This window comes from Rhincodon typus, chromosome 35 (assembly GCF_021869965.1).
Source record: "Rhincodon typus isolate 14 chromosome 35, sRhiTyp1.1, whole genome shotgun sequence".
NCBI classification, from domain to species: domain Eukaryota; kingdom Metazoa; phylum Chordata; class Chondrichthyes; order Orectolobiformes; family Rhincodontidae; genus Rhincodon; species Rhincodon typus.
The window spans coordinates 12,325,399-12,337,524 of record NC_063366.1 but is presented as its reverse complement, the minus strand read 5'-3'; the positions used below and the strand labels follow the sequence as shown (position 1 = coordinate 12,337,524).

Here is a 12,126-nt window from a genome sequence, read left to right as displayed (position 1 = left end):
AGAAAACTGGAATGAACAAGAAGTCAGATCTGGAGAGCACAGGGTTGGAAGCCTGGACAACTAGGGAGGAGGGGAAGTAACGTCTGCAAATGCACAGCGATATGCTTGAGAATATAACCCTGTACCTTCATGTACCAATGAACTGCAATCCTAATGCCCACAGTCATTTTAACCAGTGGTGATCTTTGAATCGGTACTGCATTGATGATTTAGATCGAGTCTTGCAATAGACCGCAAGATATAAGAAAAGAATTAGGTCATTCGGCCCATCAAGTCTGCTTCACCATTCTCATGGCTGATGTATTTCTCAATCTTATTCTCCTGCCTTCTCCCCATAACAATAATCTTGATCCCTTTCGTATTCAAGAACCTACCCATCTCTGTCTTAAATACACTCAATGACTTGGCCTCCACAGCCTTCTGCGGCAAGGAGTTTCACAGATTAATCTCCCTCTGGCTAAAGAAAATCTTCCCAGCTCAGGTCTAAAGGCTCATCCCTTCACTCTGAGGCTGTGCCCTCAGGTTCTAGTCTCTCCTGATAATGGAAACATCTTTTCCACATCCACCCTATCCAGGCCTCTTAATATTCTGTAAGTTGTCCCCTCATTCTTCTAAACTCAGAATCCACAACCGCTCCTCATATAACAAAAAGCCTTCATCTCCATAATCATTCTTGTAAACCTTCTATGGACCCCCTCCAAAACCAGCACATCCTTCCTTAGAAATGGGGCCTAAAACTACTCACAATATTCCAAATACAATCTGATCAGAGCCTCGTTCAGCGTCAGCAGTACATCTCTGCTCTTGTATTCTAGCCCTCTTGAAATGAATGTTATCATTGCATTAGCCTTCCAAACTACTAACATGTTAATCTTGAGAAACTTGCACTAGGACCCTCCATCCCTTTCCCATTTACGGAATAATTCAGCTTTAGGCAGCTCCTGTATAAAATCTGATATAAATCATATGCATCGATATTTCCACAAAGTGTTCTCTCCCATCTCCCACCAATTTCCTCAGACTTCTGCCTGGTATTGCCTTGATTATTATTTACCATGATACAAAGATGAAGATCCAAAGCTACATAAAGACAAGACATTGAAAGGTACTGGGTTAAAACAACCAAGTTTCTAGATATATACACACACGTTGACAGACCAGGTGCAAACTGGATGACTGCTTTGTAGAACGCCACTGCACAGTCTGCTCTATAACCCCTATCTTCTGGTTGCTTTGTATTTCAATACACTACTCTGCTTTCATGCTCTCATTTGTCCTAGACCTGCTTCAGCGATCCAGTGAAGACTGGCATAATCAGGAGGAACAGTATCTTATTTTTCAATTAGGCCCTTCAGAGTCTTCAGGACTTAATGCAGTGGAACAATTTCAGTCCGTAAATTCAGTCATCCAGTTTGAGATTTTTCTCCCCTTCCCATCTATCATCTTGTTCTCATGCTTTTGCCTCCTTATTTACATCAGTTGTGGATCTACGCTTTGGTTCTTCTCTACAAGCATGGCAATTAATTTTGTCTTTTGTTCTTTGACATCTCTGATCTCTAATCTCCCTTGCCCTCTCATCTTCTCTTTCTGTTCTACTTCACTCTTATCAACAGTAAAAAATCCATCACTTTCCCACCTCTCCAATTCCACAGAACACTCAAATTGAACTCAAAACATTGATTTTGTTTCTTTCTACAGATGCTGTCAGATCTGAGTTTCTCCAGCACTTTGTTTTTGTTTGGATGCAATTTCAATTGCTGGGGTTCAGGGTGTCAGGGTAGGGTGGGGGTGTCCCTCTCTGTTCAATTTATTAATTTTGAATCTCTGCAGTTGAGTGAGGAGTAAATGCATTGAGAAGGCTTCATAAATATCAGAGAGGCTAGAAGGGCCATTAGCTATTGTTTGTATGTATTAGCCAATGCAAACAGACGGCTCGGCGGGATTAAAGTTGATTTTCTCATCAAAACGTCGATCCACGTCTACTTCACCAAATGGCCATCAAGCAATAATCAAGGCTTCGTGGGCCCCGCCTCTGCTCTATATTAAGGTGTTTATATTGTATCAATGCCCTTCCTTAGTCAGTAAATCCAAGGGGAAAATGACTCAGCTTCTTGTTGGAAAATCAAATGGAAAAACAGAAAATACAAGAAGCACCAGCAAGAGAGAGAAACACTGAATATTTGTTGATGGATTTAAAGTCTTTCTAGCACTATCTGCTTTTCTTTAGCATTCCCAGTGCTTTCCATTTGTTTTCGCATTTGCAATTTTTCCCCATTTTTGTTTTGGCTCAAGGTCCTTTACATTTCCCTCTTGTGTATAAGTTCCTCCCTTCTAATTTACATTGACTGAAATATGAACCTTGCACTACAATGAATCAATGGTGTGTATTTTTAAAATTGATGCCTGTAAAACTTCTTTACATCCTTTTTAATTCCCTTCCCTGGGATGTTGGGCCAGAATTAATTGTCAATCCTCAAATTCCCTTGAAAAGGCGGTGGCGAACTGCCTTTTCGACCACTGCAATCCATTTGCGATAGAAACATCCACAATGCTGCTGGGGAGGGAGTTCCAGGATTTTGAACCAGTGACACTGAAGGAACAGTCATATATTTTCAAGTCACGATACTCATAGAAGGACCAGATGTAGGCTATTCTACCCATCAAGTCTTCTTCAACAATGAGCTCATGGCTGATCTGATATCCTAAAGTCTGCTTTCCTTACATTTCCATAACCCTTGATTCCCTTATCAATTAAATCAGTAAGTCCATGTCAGCCTCTACATCCATCTGTAGTAAGGTATTCCACAAATGGCTTCTCATTCCTGTTTTAAAAGGGTAACCTCTTATTCTGAGAATATGCCCTCTGGTCCTAGACTGTCCATTAAGGAAAAATGACTTTTCTGCACTTAGTGAGGTAAGTCCCAAACAATCTTGTTATGTTTCAACAATGATGAGTGACCCGAGGGTGTGGTTGCTTCCAACCGTTTGCTGCCCTTTTTGTTCTAGACTGCAGTAAGTGGGTTTGGACAATGCTGTCTAAAGAGCTTTCGTAAATTTCTGCAGTGCATCTTGTAGACGGTACACACTGCTGCTACTTAGTGTCAGTACTGACAGGGTGAATACTTGTGGCAAAACAGCAGACCACTTGGTCCTGGTTGGTGTCAAGCTTCTTGAGTGTTGGAGGTGCTGCATTTACCCAAGCAAATGTAAGGTGATCACCTTTGAATCAAATAAGGAATCTTTAACCAGTTTTCCGAACATGTAATCCAATACACAGTATTATTCCTGTTATAGTTCCACTTACTGTAGTTCCCTCTGTAGTAAAAGAGCTTTTGTGCATCCAGGTGAATGATATCTGAACAGACATCATCCAGGAAGCCCTGGTCATGGGACACAATTAGCAGAGTTTTCTTCCAGGTTTGAAGGTAACTGAGAATAAGAGACAGCAAGTAAGTACAGTTCAAAGACACATAATGAAGACTAGTTCAGATGAGCTGTGGGGGTGACTCAGTAAATTACCAAGTCAAATGATGTAAGCCCTCACCCAACTCCCTCTTGCCCTCTCACAATGCTACCACTGTTCTATGTTGTTGACATGGGTGTGCAGTGTAAGTGAAAAAATTAAGTCCCACAAGCTGAGATAGTCTATTCCTATCAATAATCAACCAATTTCAGAAAGTTCATACAATGATGATAATTTGGTAGTCCAGTCAGAATTGGTTTGATGAAAAATGTCTGGATTTGCCCAATTTTATTTCACACTGAAAATCTTCCAGTTTACTTGGAATTAAATCAAAGGTCTCAGTGATGTTGGCCATCAGAAGAAAGTCTTCACGTAAATTGCAAGTCAAACAAACAAAAACGATATCTGCACACCAACACTTCTTAATTTTAAAAAGTTTTGAATAGCTCAAATGGGCATATAATTTAAACACTATTCCTGTTAGGAAGAAACAGATCCAATCGTTAGCTTGACTTCATTGTGATGTTTCACAATTCCTTCTGTAGGTGCTTGGCTGAGGTTCAAAGGATAGAAGATCACTACCATTGGTCCTGGTTGGTGTCAAGCTTCGAGTGTTGGAGGTGCTGCATTTACCCAAGCAAATGTAAGTTGATCACCTTTGAATCAAATAAGGAATCTTTAACCATTGCTTTCTGACGTGGAGTCAGCTCACATACCCACTGCTGTAGCAGTGGCTGATAACTCTGGAGCCACATTGAAAGCTCAGTTGAAATGGGCATAAACCAAAGACCACGACACTCTTGTGTCACCTGCAGCGACTTGGGTTCAACTCAGGAATTCTGGCCAGAGTCTGAAAACATTAAAGACGAGATTTTCCTATATTCCTATAGCAATTCCGTTGATTTTCTCCCATACAAGGTTTGTGGATGGATGATCTGAGTTTAAAGAGATTTGTGAATTGAAAGTTTGAAATTGCAAAACAGCACAGTAGATCTTTGAACCTGCACTATTTACATCACACTTACTTGTTAAGCCAAATGACTGCATTAAGGTCCAGATGGTTTGTGGGCTCGTCCAACATCAGTAATGTGGGTTCCATAAACAGGGCTCTGTAATGCACAGGGAACCACAACAAGGAACACATCACAAAGATTATCATTGATTGAAACCATTAGGCTTCCTGCCGTCTCTTCCTTCAAATCATTAAGCAGTAAAATGATTGTTTTTGGTTCAGCAGGTCAGCAAAGTCAGCATACAGCTTATTCCCTCCATCATCTGTAGAAGCAATCCTATCTATATGCTGCTCCCATCCTCACCTTCCCAGGATTATCGTCCTCATCTTTGTACTGCTTCCATTCACATGAACCAGAGGCAATCCTTATCCTTTTTATGCCTTCATCAGGCCCGACTTAGACAGTGGCAACTGCATTTCCTTTCTATTCAGAGACAGACATTCATTGATAATCCTCAACCACCCCAAAATGAAAACGTGCTCCCTCATGAAGCCTGAATAGGGGCAGCTTCTCATCATTTTTTAGCATGGACCTTTTATTCCCTGATCATAGCACCAAGTACCATCAACCACTCCTTCCTCACCAGTTCTTTGCTTACCTAGCCAGTGACACTCTCATTCGCCATCCTCCAGAGAATTTCTTAGTAGGTCGATTTTGCATCTCAGGAGTGAAGCCCAGACCAGCCAGGATACGACGGGCTTTAGCTTCTGCTGCAGCAGCACCTGTAGCTCGCAGTTCGTCGTATACCTACGAAAGGCATAGTAGATAATCACTATAGAGCTCTCAGTATTAGCTTCATAAAGGACTGCTCACTACTTACAAAATAGGGAAATGCAGGAAGACGGAAGCCCAATAGAGAAAATGGATGCAAAGGATCCTAGCAGACTTTAATCCTCAAAATTGTTTGCAAGAAGTCTTCCCTGGGTGGTCCTCTCCCAATACATTGGCAAAACAACCCACCATTAACCTGTACCCAAGTCTCCTGAGATTATTTTGTAAAATGACCTACCTTCAAAAAAGTCTCACTCTAAGTATAGCATCTCTAACAACATAATGCAGCTGTCCCTCAGTACTGCACAAATCTGCAATCTGTGCACAGGTCATGGAGGGAGGTTTTAAACACAATCTCATAACTGACTCTCAAATGTGTATGACAAAATCTGGACAGGAGATTTTTAAAAAGTTATTAATTTTTCCATGTCATGTGGATATCACTGACTTGCCCAACATTATCCCAGAGAATTGGTGGTGAGCTTGTCGTTTTAAACTACTGCAATCCTTGTAGTGTTGGGAAAACCCACTAAGTACTGTAAGGAAGGGAGTTCCAGAATTTTGACTCAGTAGTGGTGAAAGGACAGCAATATCATTCCAAATCAGGATGGTGTATGATTCAGGAGGACAATTTGTTCCCACATATTTGCTGCTCTTGCCCTATTATTAGGTGGTAGAGATCACCAGTTTGGAACATGCTGTTTAAGGCAGCTTGGAGAGTTACGGTGCAAGTCATGGCAGCTCAAATCATAATTTGTCAAATCAGTCAGACGAGGATGAAGAGTTTAGAAAAGATGACTGTAGCCTAAATGTTCACCTTTTGCAGTCTTTCACCAGCTTGATCATCTCCCTTCTCTAAGAGAGCCTGGAGCTGCCGTTCTTCTTCCAACAGTTTTAGCCGCTTCATATCGGCTTTCAGAACTGCGTTGACTGCTGCTGTGTCATCGGCCCTTACCTCTGAGGGTAAAACAAAAAAAAAATCAGCTCAATGATCACTTTCATTAATACAATACATATTTCTGTATCTCATCTCTCCTTCGCATTGTTTGTCAAACCTATTTCCCCCCTTTAGCAAGGAATGTGGCTTTTACTAAGCTTCTGTTTAAACAGTGCATATTCTTTCCAACTTGATGTATATATGAGTCAGACATCTGAAGTAGAAGACACTGCATTTTAAATGATCTCAAGGTAAAAAGGCACTGGTAGAAATGTTTATTGGAATATACTGAAACGTCAAGGGTCATTAATACAGGGGTGGATGGGAACAAGTTACCGTGGGACCCAAGCTGTTTGGGAAGGGGTTTTCTTCCTATTCTTTACTGGTATGTCGGTGTCACTTGTTACCATCCACTTGAAGGTGGTAGTGAGTGATATTCTTGAACTGCTGCTGTCATCAGGTAACTTTTCTATAGTAGTTTGGCAGACTAAGTGGCTTGCTTAGCCACTTCAGAGAAGAGTTAAGATCCGATCACACTGCTGTGGATCTGGAAGCACATGTAGGCCAGGCCACACACTGTAAATTGCCTTCTCTAAGAGGATATTAGGTCAGCCAAATCACTTTTTCCAATGACAATCAATGATTGTAATGGTGACCATGAAACTAAGTCTGGTTTTCAATTCCAGATTTATTAACCAAATTAAAATTCCACCAGCTACTGCGGTGGGATAAGAATACATATCCCTCAGACATTAGTCTAGGCCTGTGGATTGCTGGTCTAGTGACAATCTGATGGTAATCGAGAGCAAGACTAAGTCCGATTTCTCTCAGTTGTCATACATACAGTGAAATGAACTGACCCTTGTCAAACTTGGCTTACCTTGTTCACAGAGCAACACATCAATATTAGGAGGTATATTGAGCACTCGATTTTGGATGTGCTTTAGCAATGTTGTCTTACCCTTGCTGATAAAGAGAAGGCACAATGTTAGTGCTGTGTTCCTTTTGCCATGGCCAGAAGGCAAGACAAATCACAAAGAAAACTGTATTTTCTGTATTTTTGTGCTTAATTTCCACTCATTTTATAAATAGACAACCTTCCTGGACACAAAACAGCCGAGGCTGACGACATGAACATATTTCTAGAAGCTCCTAAACCCCTGCATTAAATAGACAAAAAAAGCCTGACACAAAGGACTTGGAATCAAGCTGTCTGCCTCCGACCATCAACAAAAGAACTAATTAAGACCTACTATGCTAGAAAAAGATATTTCTTTACACTGACCTCATCACCTCCCGGTGGACACTCTGATGGGTGAAAGCAAAGTTATACTGATAGCCCATAACGTGCCAATTAGCCCACTAAGATGGGTCCTCAGAATCTGAAATGCCTGTCCTTGTCACATGACTGAAATGATTGCATTTTATGTTTGTCACTTGCCTCCCCAAGACATGGACTTGGGGACAACATTCCATCCAACCCTTGAGTGTTTAGTTAATAACAGTTTGGTATTTTGGAAGAGGATATTTTGGAATATAGTCCACAACAGCGAAATTTCTGGTACTCCCAGAAGGCACTCATATACACTGAAATTTAAGGCATGGAATCAGAAGTTAAACTTCCCCTTTTCAAGTATTGCCGCTGTTTCTTTTACATCCATCTGAGGCAACAGTTTGGTGCACCTTTCACCCAAAAGGCAACACTTCTGACAACAGCGGTCCATGAGTATTGACCAGTGTCAACCTTATTGATATGTTCAAGTCCAAACATCTCAGTCTATCAGAAACAGGAACGGCCTTCCGCTCCCAGCTATCATACAGCACAAAGATCCATCTTCACTAACTGCTGGCCACAGACAAAACTGCTTGGCCTCTACTCAACATAATGTAAACTTATGTTATTCCACACATAACATACTGTAAATATTTAACCTAAAATTCTACTGTGAGGAGAGTCTCTGCCAAATTGAGAGCAATATTCAGAGCACTGGTGGCTTTAGTCTCAACAGGTGAAAACAAGATGAAGAGATGGATGAAAAAGATAGATTCAACTTCACAGCCACTTTCAGATTAATGGAGCTAGTCACTCTGAACAACTGATAATTGTAATTTCAGGTGTGGTAGAAATTCACACAACAGAATATTCCACATGACTACGCTCTCAGCTCACACATATAACGTTCACTTGGGCAAGCAATCTGAGAGGCACCAACGCTTATAAAAATGAAATCTATTCAGGAGTTGGCACTCTCAGGCGAGTGAAGGAGATAATGGAGTACAACAAAAAAAAAGTAAAATAAGGTCTGCAATGACAACAGATAGCTTTGTGTCATCAGAAAGATTCAGGGCTACAAATGCTGTTTAGAAAAATAAACACATTTTTACAGACCATAAGCCTATAAGATATATGAGCAGAATTAGGCCATTTTGGACCATTGAGTCTGCTCAGTCATTCAATCAGGGCTGATATCCCATTACAGTCAGAGACATATACGGAAAAAGACCCTTCAGTCAACTCATCCATGCTGACCCGATATCCTAAATAGATCTAGTCCCATTTGCCAGCATTTGGCCCATATCCCTCTAAACCCTTCCTATTCATATTCCCATCCAGATGCCTTTTAAATATTGTAATTGTACCAGCCTCCACCACTTCCTCTGGCAGCTCATTCCATACACGCACCATTGCCCAGGTGAAAAAGTTGCCCCTCAGGTCCCTTTTAAATCTGTCCCCTTAAACCCATGCCCTCTAGTTTTGGACTCTCCTACCCTGGGGAAAAAGACCTTGGCTATTCATCCTGTTCATGCCCCTCATGATTTTATAAACCGCTATAAAAGGTCACCCCTCAGCCCCCAAAGCTTCAGGGAAAATAGCCCCCATCTATTCAGCCTCTCCCTATAGCTCAAACGCTTCAAACCTGGCAACATCCTTGTACTCCTTCTCCGAACGCTTTCAAGTTTAACAACATCCTTCCTACGGTAAGGAGACCAGAATTCCATGCAGTATTCCAAAAGTGGCCTAACTAATGTCCTGTATAGCTGCAACATGACCTTCCAACTCCTATACTCAATGCACTGACCAATAAAGGCAAGTATACCAAACACCTCCTTCACTATCCTGTCTACCTGCAACTCCTCTTTCAAGGAACTATGAACCTGCACTCCAACGTCTCTTTGTTCAACACTACTCCCCAGGTCCTTACCATTAAGCATGTAAGTCCTGTCCTGATTTCCCTTTCCAAAATGCAGCACCTCACATTTATCTAAATTAAACTCCAGCTGCCACCTCTCAGCCCCATTGGCCCAACTGATCAACATCCCATTGTACTCTGAGGTAACCTTCTTCACTGTGCACTACATCTCCAATTTTGGTGTCATCTACAAACTTAGTAAGCATTCCTATGTTCATTTCCAAATCATTCTCCTGCCTTCTCCCCATAACGCTTGATCCTCTTACCAATCAAGAGCCTGTTAGAACTTCTGTTTTAAAAACACAATGACTTGGCCTGAATACATAATCAAAGACAAATGCGTATGTCTCAATGTCCCACCCATCTGTACAAAGCTAAATATCAGTGTAAGACGCAGATATTGTGGATAGGTGAGCATTGCACAACACAATGCAAGAGATTTAATATAAGACACATGAAACCCAACAACGAAAGTTGTTTGGTGAAGCTTTACTATTAAACTGAGAAAGCCAATAAAAGACCAAAATTTCTAAAAGTAGAAGACAACTGAAAAGTGTCTTGTTTTCCAACTTACCCATTGGGTCCAACTAAACCATATCTCCTACCAGCCACAATGAACAGGTCAGCATTGATGAAGAGCTCTTTCCCATGAGCCGAGATGCTGAACCTCTCCAGCTGAAAAATGAAAGATGAAAGAAAGAAATGAAAGGTCCATTTAAAAAAGTACAGTTTCCAGAAGAAAACTTCAAGGAAAAAATGGTAATATCTCACTGTAAGCTTTACATTCGTCCAACACCCTTCTTTAAGTTCCAGTTGTCCTGACATTTGTTGGCTGGAAATTTCTCTGTCTTCCTCAACCTTTCTCCTCTCAGCTCATGAAATATACTAACAGGTGCCGAGTTCTGCAGGATCTTTACAGAAATTGTCATTTTTATGTAGGATTGGCAAACTACTCAACAATGGGGGAAAATTGCAGCACAGCCCAATTTTGCCTTTGTTGAACAGGAATTACTGGATTGTAGTCACAAGCAGCAAGTCAGTCTCTCTCCTCCAAACCCCAACTGCCTGGTTGAGTGGGACTGCAGCCAAATATTACATCTCAATTGCTGTACCAACTGAAATGACACATTCTTTAATTCAAGAGTGATAGCTGCCAGAACAAACTACACAAAACTGCTACTCAGCATTTTCAAACAAGTCAAAATGCAGTTAGGCCATAAGCTGTGGGAAAAGTGCTTCAATGATCAGCTTTCATTTTGTGATTTGTACCTTACCAATTGGACTTGTGACACCACAGGAGATTGGGACAGAAGTAATTATTTAGACGAGGAACATTAAAAATTAATCTGAACAGTATATTTCTCCTCAAAATCAAGCTAGAAATTTACATTGAGGCAACTCAACAAAACTTTTCTTGAAATCACACACAATTCTAAATGCACTTATTGACTGGTAGTCGGAATTAAGTTTTATATTTTACAATCAGTAGGCAACTAACGTCGCAATTCTAAAAGATGACCTGCGCTTGATCTTCAGAACAAAACTATTCACAAAACCGATGTTAAAAGAAGTCATTACTCTTCCATTTTTCCGGCTACATTGTCTACACCTGCAGAGATCTCCCCAGTGTGATTTTCAAGTAACATCGCTGAATAGGATGCACACAGGTCTGAAGCTCACAGACAGAATTTGAGTGCACAATCTGGCACAACATTTTAGCACAGTACTCAAACTGTGGAATTGTGACAATGTAACACTTTATGCGTAAAGTCAAACTATTCAAAATCATTGCACTTCAATGTCGAAGCTGTGTCAAATATTTTGAGAAATACTGATGTGGAAAGATTGTCAGGTCAATTTTTTCTGTCAAGCATACCTTCGTTGAGGCAGGAAGCCTAGCACACAATCCAATAGCAACTGGTGCTCGAGCACTGGGTCAATTCAATATCTTAAATCCAGGTGGCTCAACTCAGTCAGCTGTTACCATCAATATTTCAACATGGTCTGGAACTAATTGCCAGGTCAGGACATCACAATAGTACCTTGATATCTGATGCATTCTCCAACATGGCTTGTCTTGATGATTTTTCAGCTTGTGACACAGAGAAATCACCCTCAGCATCATTTGAAGATTTCAGTACATCTACTTGACGTTGAAATTCAATCTGGACAGAATATAAAAAGACATTAGGACAAATGAGACTTTACACCTATATTTTCCAATACATCAGTGACCCAATTTTAAAAAAGGATATGAAACTATTTTAGTATCTTAAAATGTTTCCACTTTTATGGTTTTTCACTGGTCCAAACAGGTCTGTGAAATTGCCAATCTTAAATAGAAATATAAAAATCAAAAGAACTGCAGACGCTGTAAATCAGGAACAAAAAGCAGAAGTCATCGCTGGAAAAGCTCAGGAGGTCTGACAGCATCTGTGAAGAAAAAAAATCAGAGTTAACATTTCGGACCGCTGATCCTTCCTACTGAACCTTATCTTTTCTTCACAGATGCTGCCAGACATGCTGAGCTTTTCCAGCAACTTCTGTTTTTGTCAAATAGAAATATGTTGACCACTGTTTGTTCAGCGAAGAAGTCAAGCTGCTGATAAGCACAAGTCAACAACCCTAAGGGAGACCTTACTAAAAGCAAAAGAGGTTCTAAACAGGTTTCTGCGAATAGTCCACATAAATGTGCTAAACATTCACAATTATAGGTTTCCACATTGGCATCAAAATTTAATTCCCTACCCA

The 12,126-nt window shown here is 40.7% G+C and overlaps 1 protein-coding gene and 1 long non-coding RNA gene across 4 annotated transcripts in view; one reads left to right on the top strand and one right to left on the bottom strand.

Annotated features, from left to right (window-relative positions):
• Window positions 1-12,126, bottom strand: part of abcf1 (ATP-binding cassette, sub-family F (GCN20), member 1) — a 68,095-nt gene that overhangs the window by 19,647 nt on the left and 36,322 nt on the right. For all 3 annotated transcript variants that reach the window (XM_048616928.1, XM_020511877.2, XM_048616929.1), the window contains 7 exons: window positions 11,418-11,540; window positions 9,950-10,050; window positions 7,065-7,150; window positions 6,065-6,204; window positions 5,075-5,223; window positions 4,489-4,572; window positions 3,305-3,429 (listed from right to left, as the gene is read on the bottom strand). In XM_048616928.1, the coding sequence (XP_048472885.1) occupies window positions 3,305-3,429; window positions 4,489-4,572; window positions 5,075-5,223; window positions 6,065-6,204; window positions 7,065-7,150; window positions 9,950-10,050; window positions 11,418-11,540 (808 nt within the window). The remainder of the gene's footprint in view (window positions 1-3,304; window positions 3,430-4,488; window positions 4,573-5,074; window positions 5,224-6,064; window positions 6,205-7,064; window positions 7,151-9,949; window positions 10,051-11,417; window positions 11,541-12,126) is intronic.
• LOC125487040 overlaps window positions 3,490-12,126 on the top strand; it is a 40,829-nt gene continuing 32,192 nt past the window's right edge. Inside the window, exon 1 of the long non-coding RNA XR_007265616.1 lies at window positions 3,490-4,106. This is a non-coding gene — a long non-coding RNA (uncharacterized LOC125487040). The remainder of the gene's footprint in view (window positions 4,107-12,126) is intronic.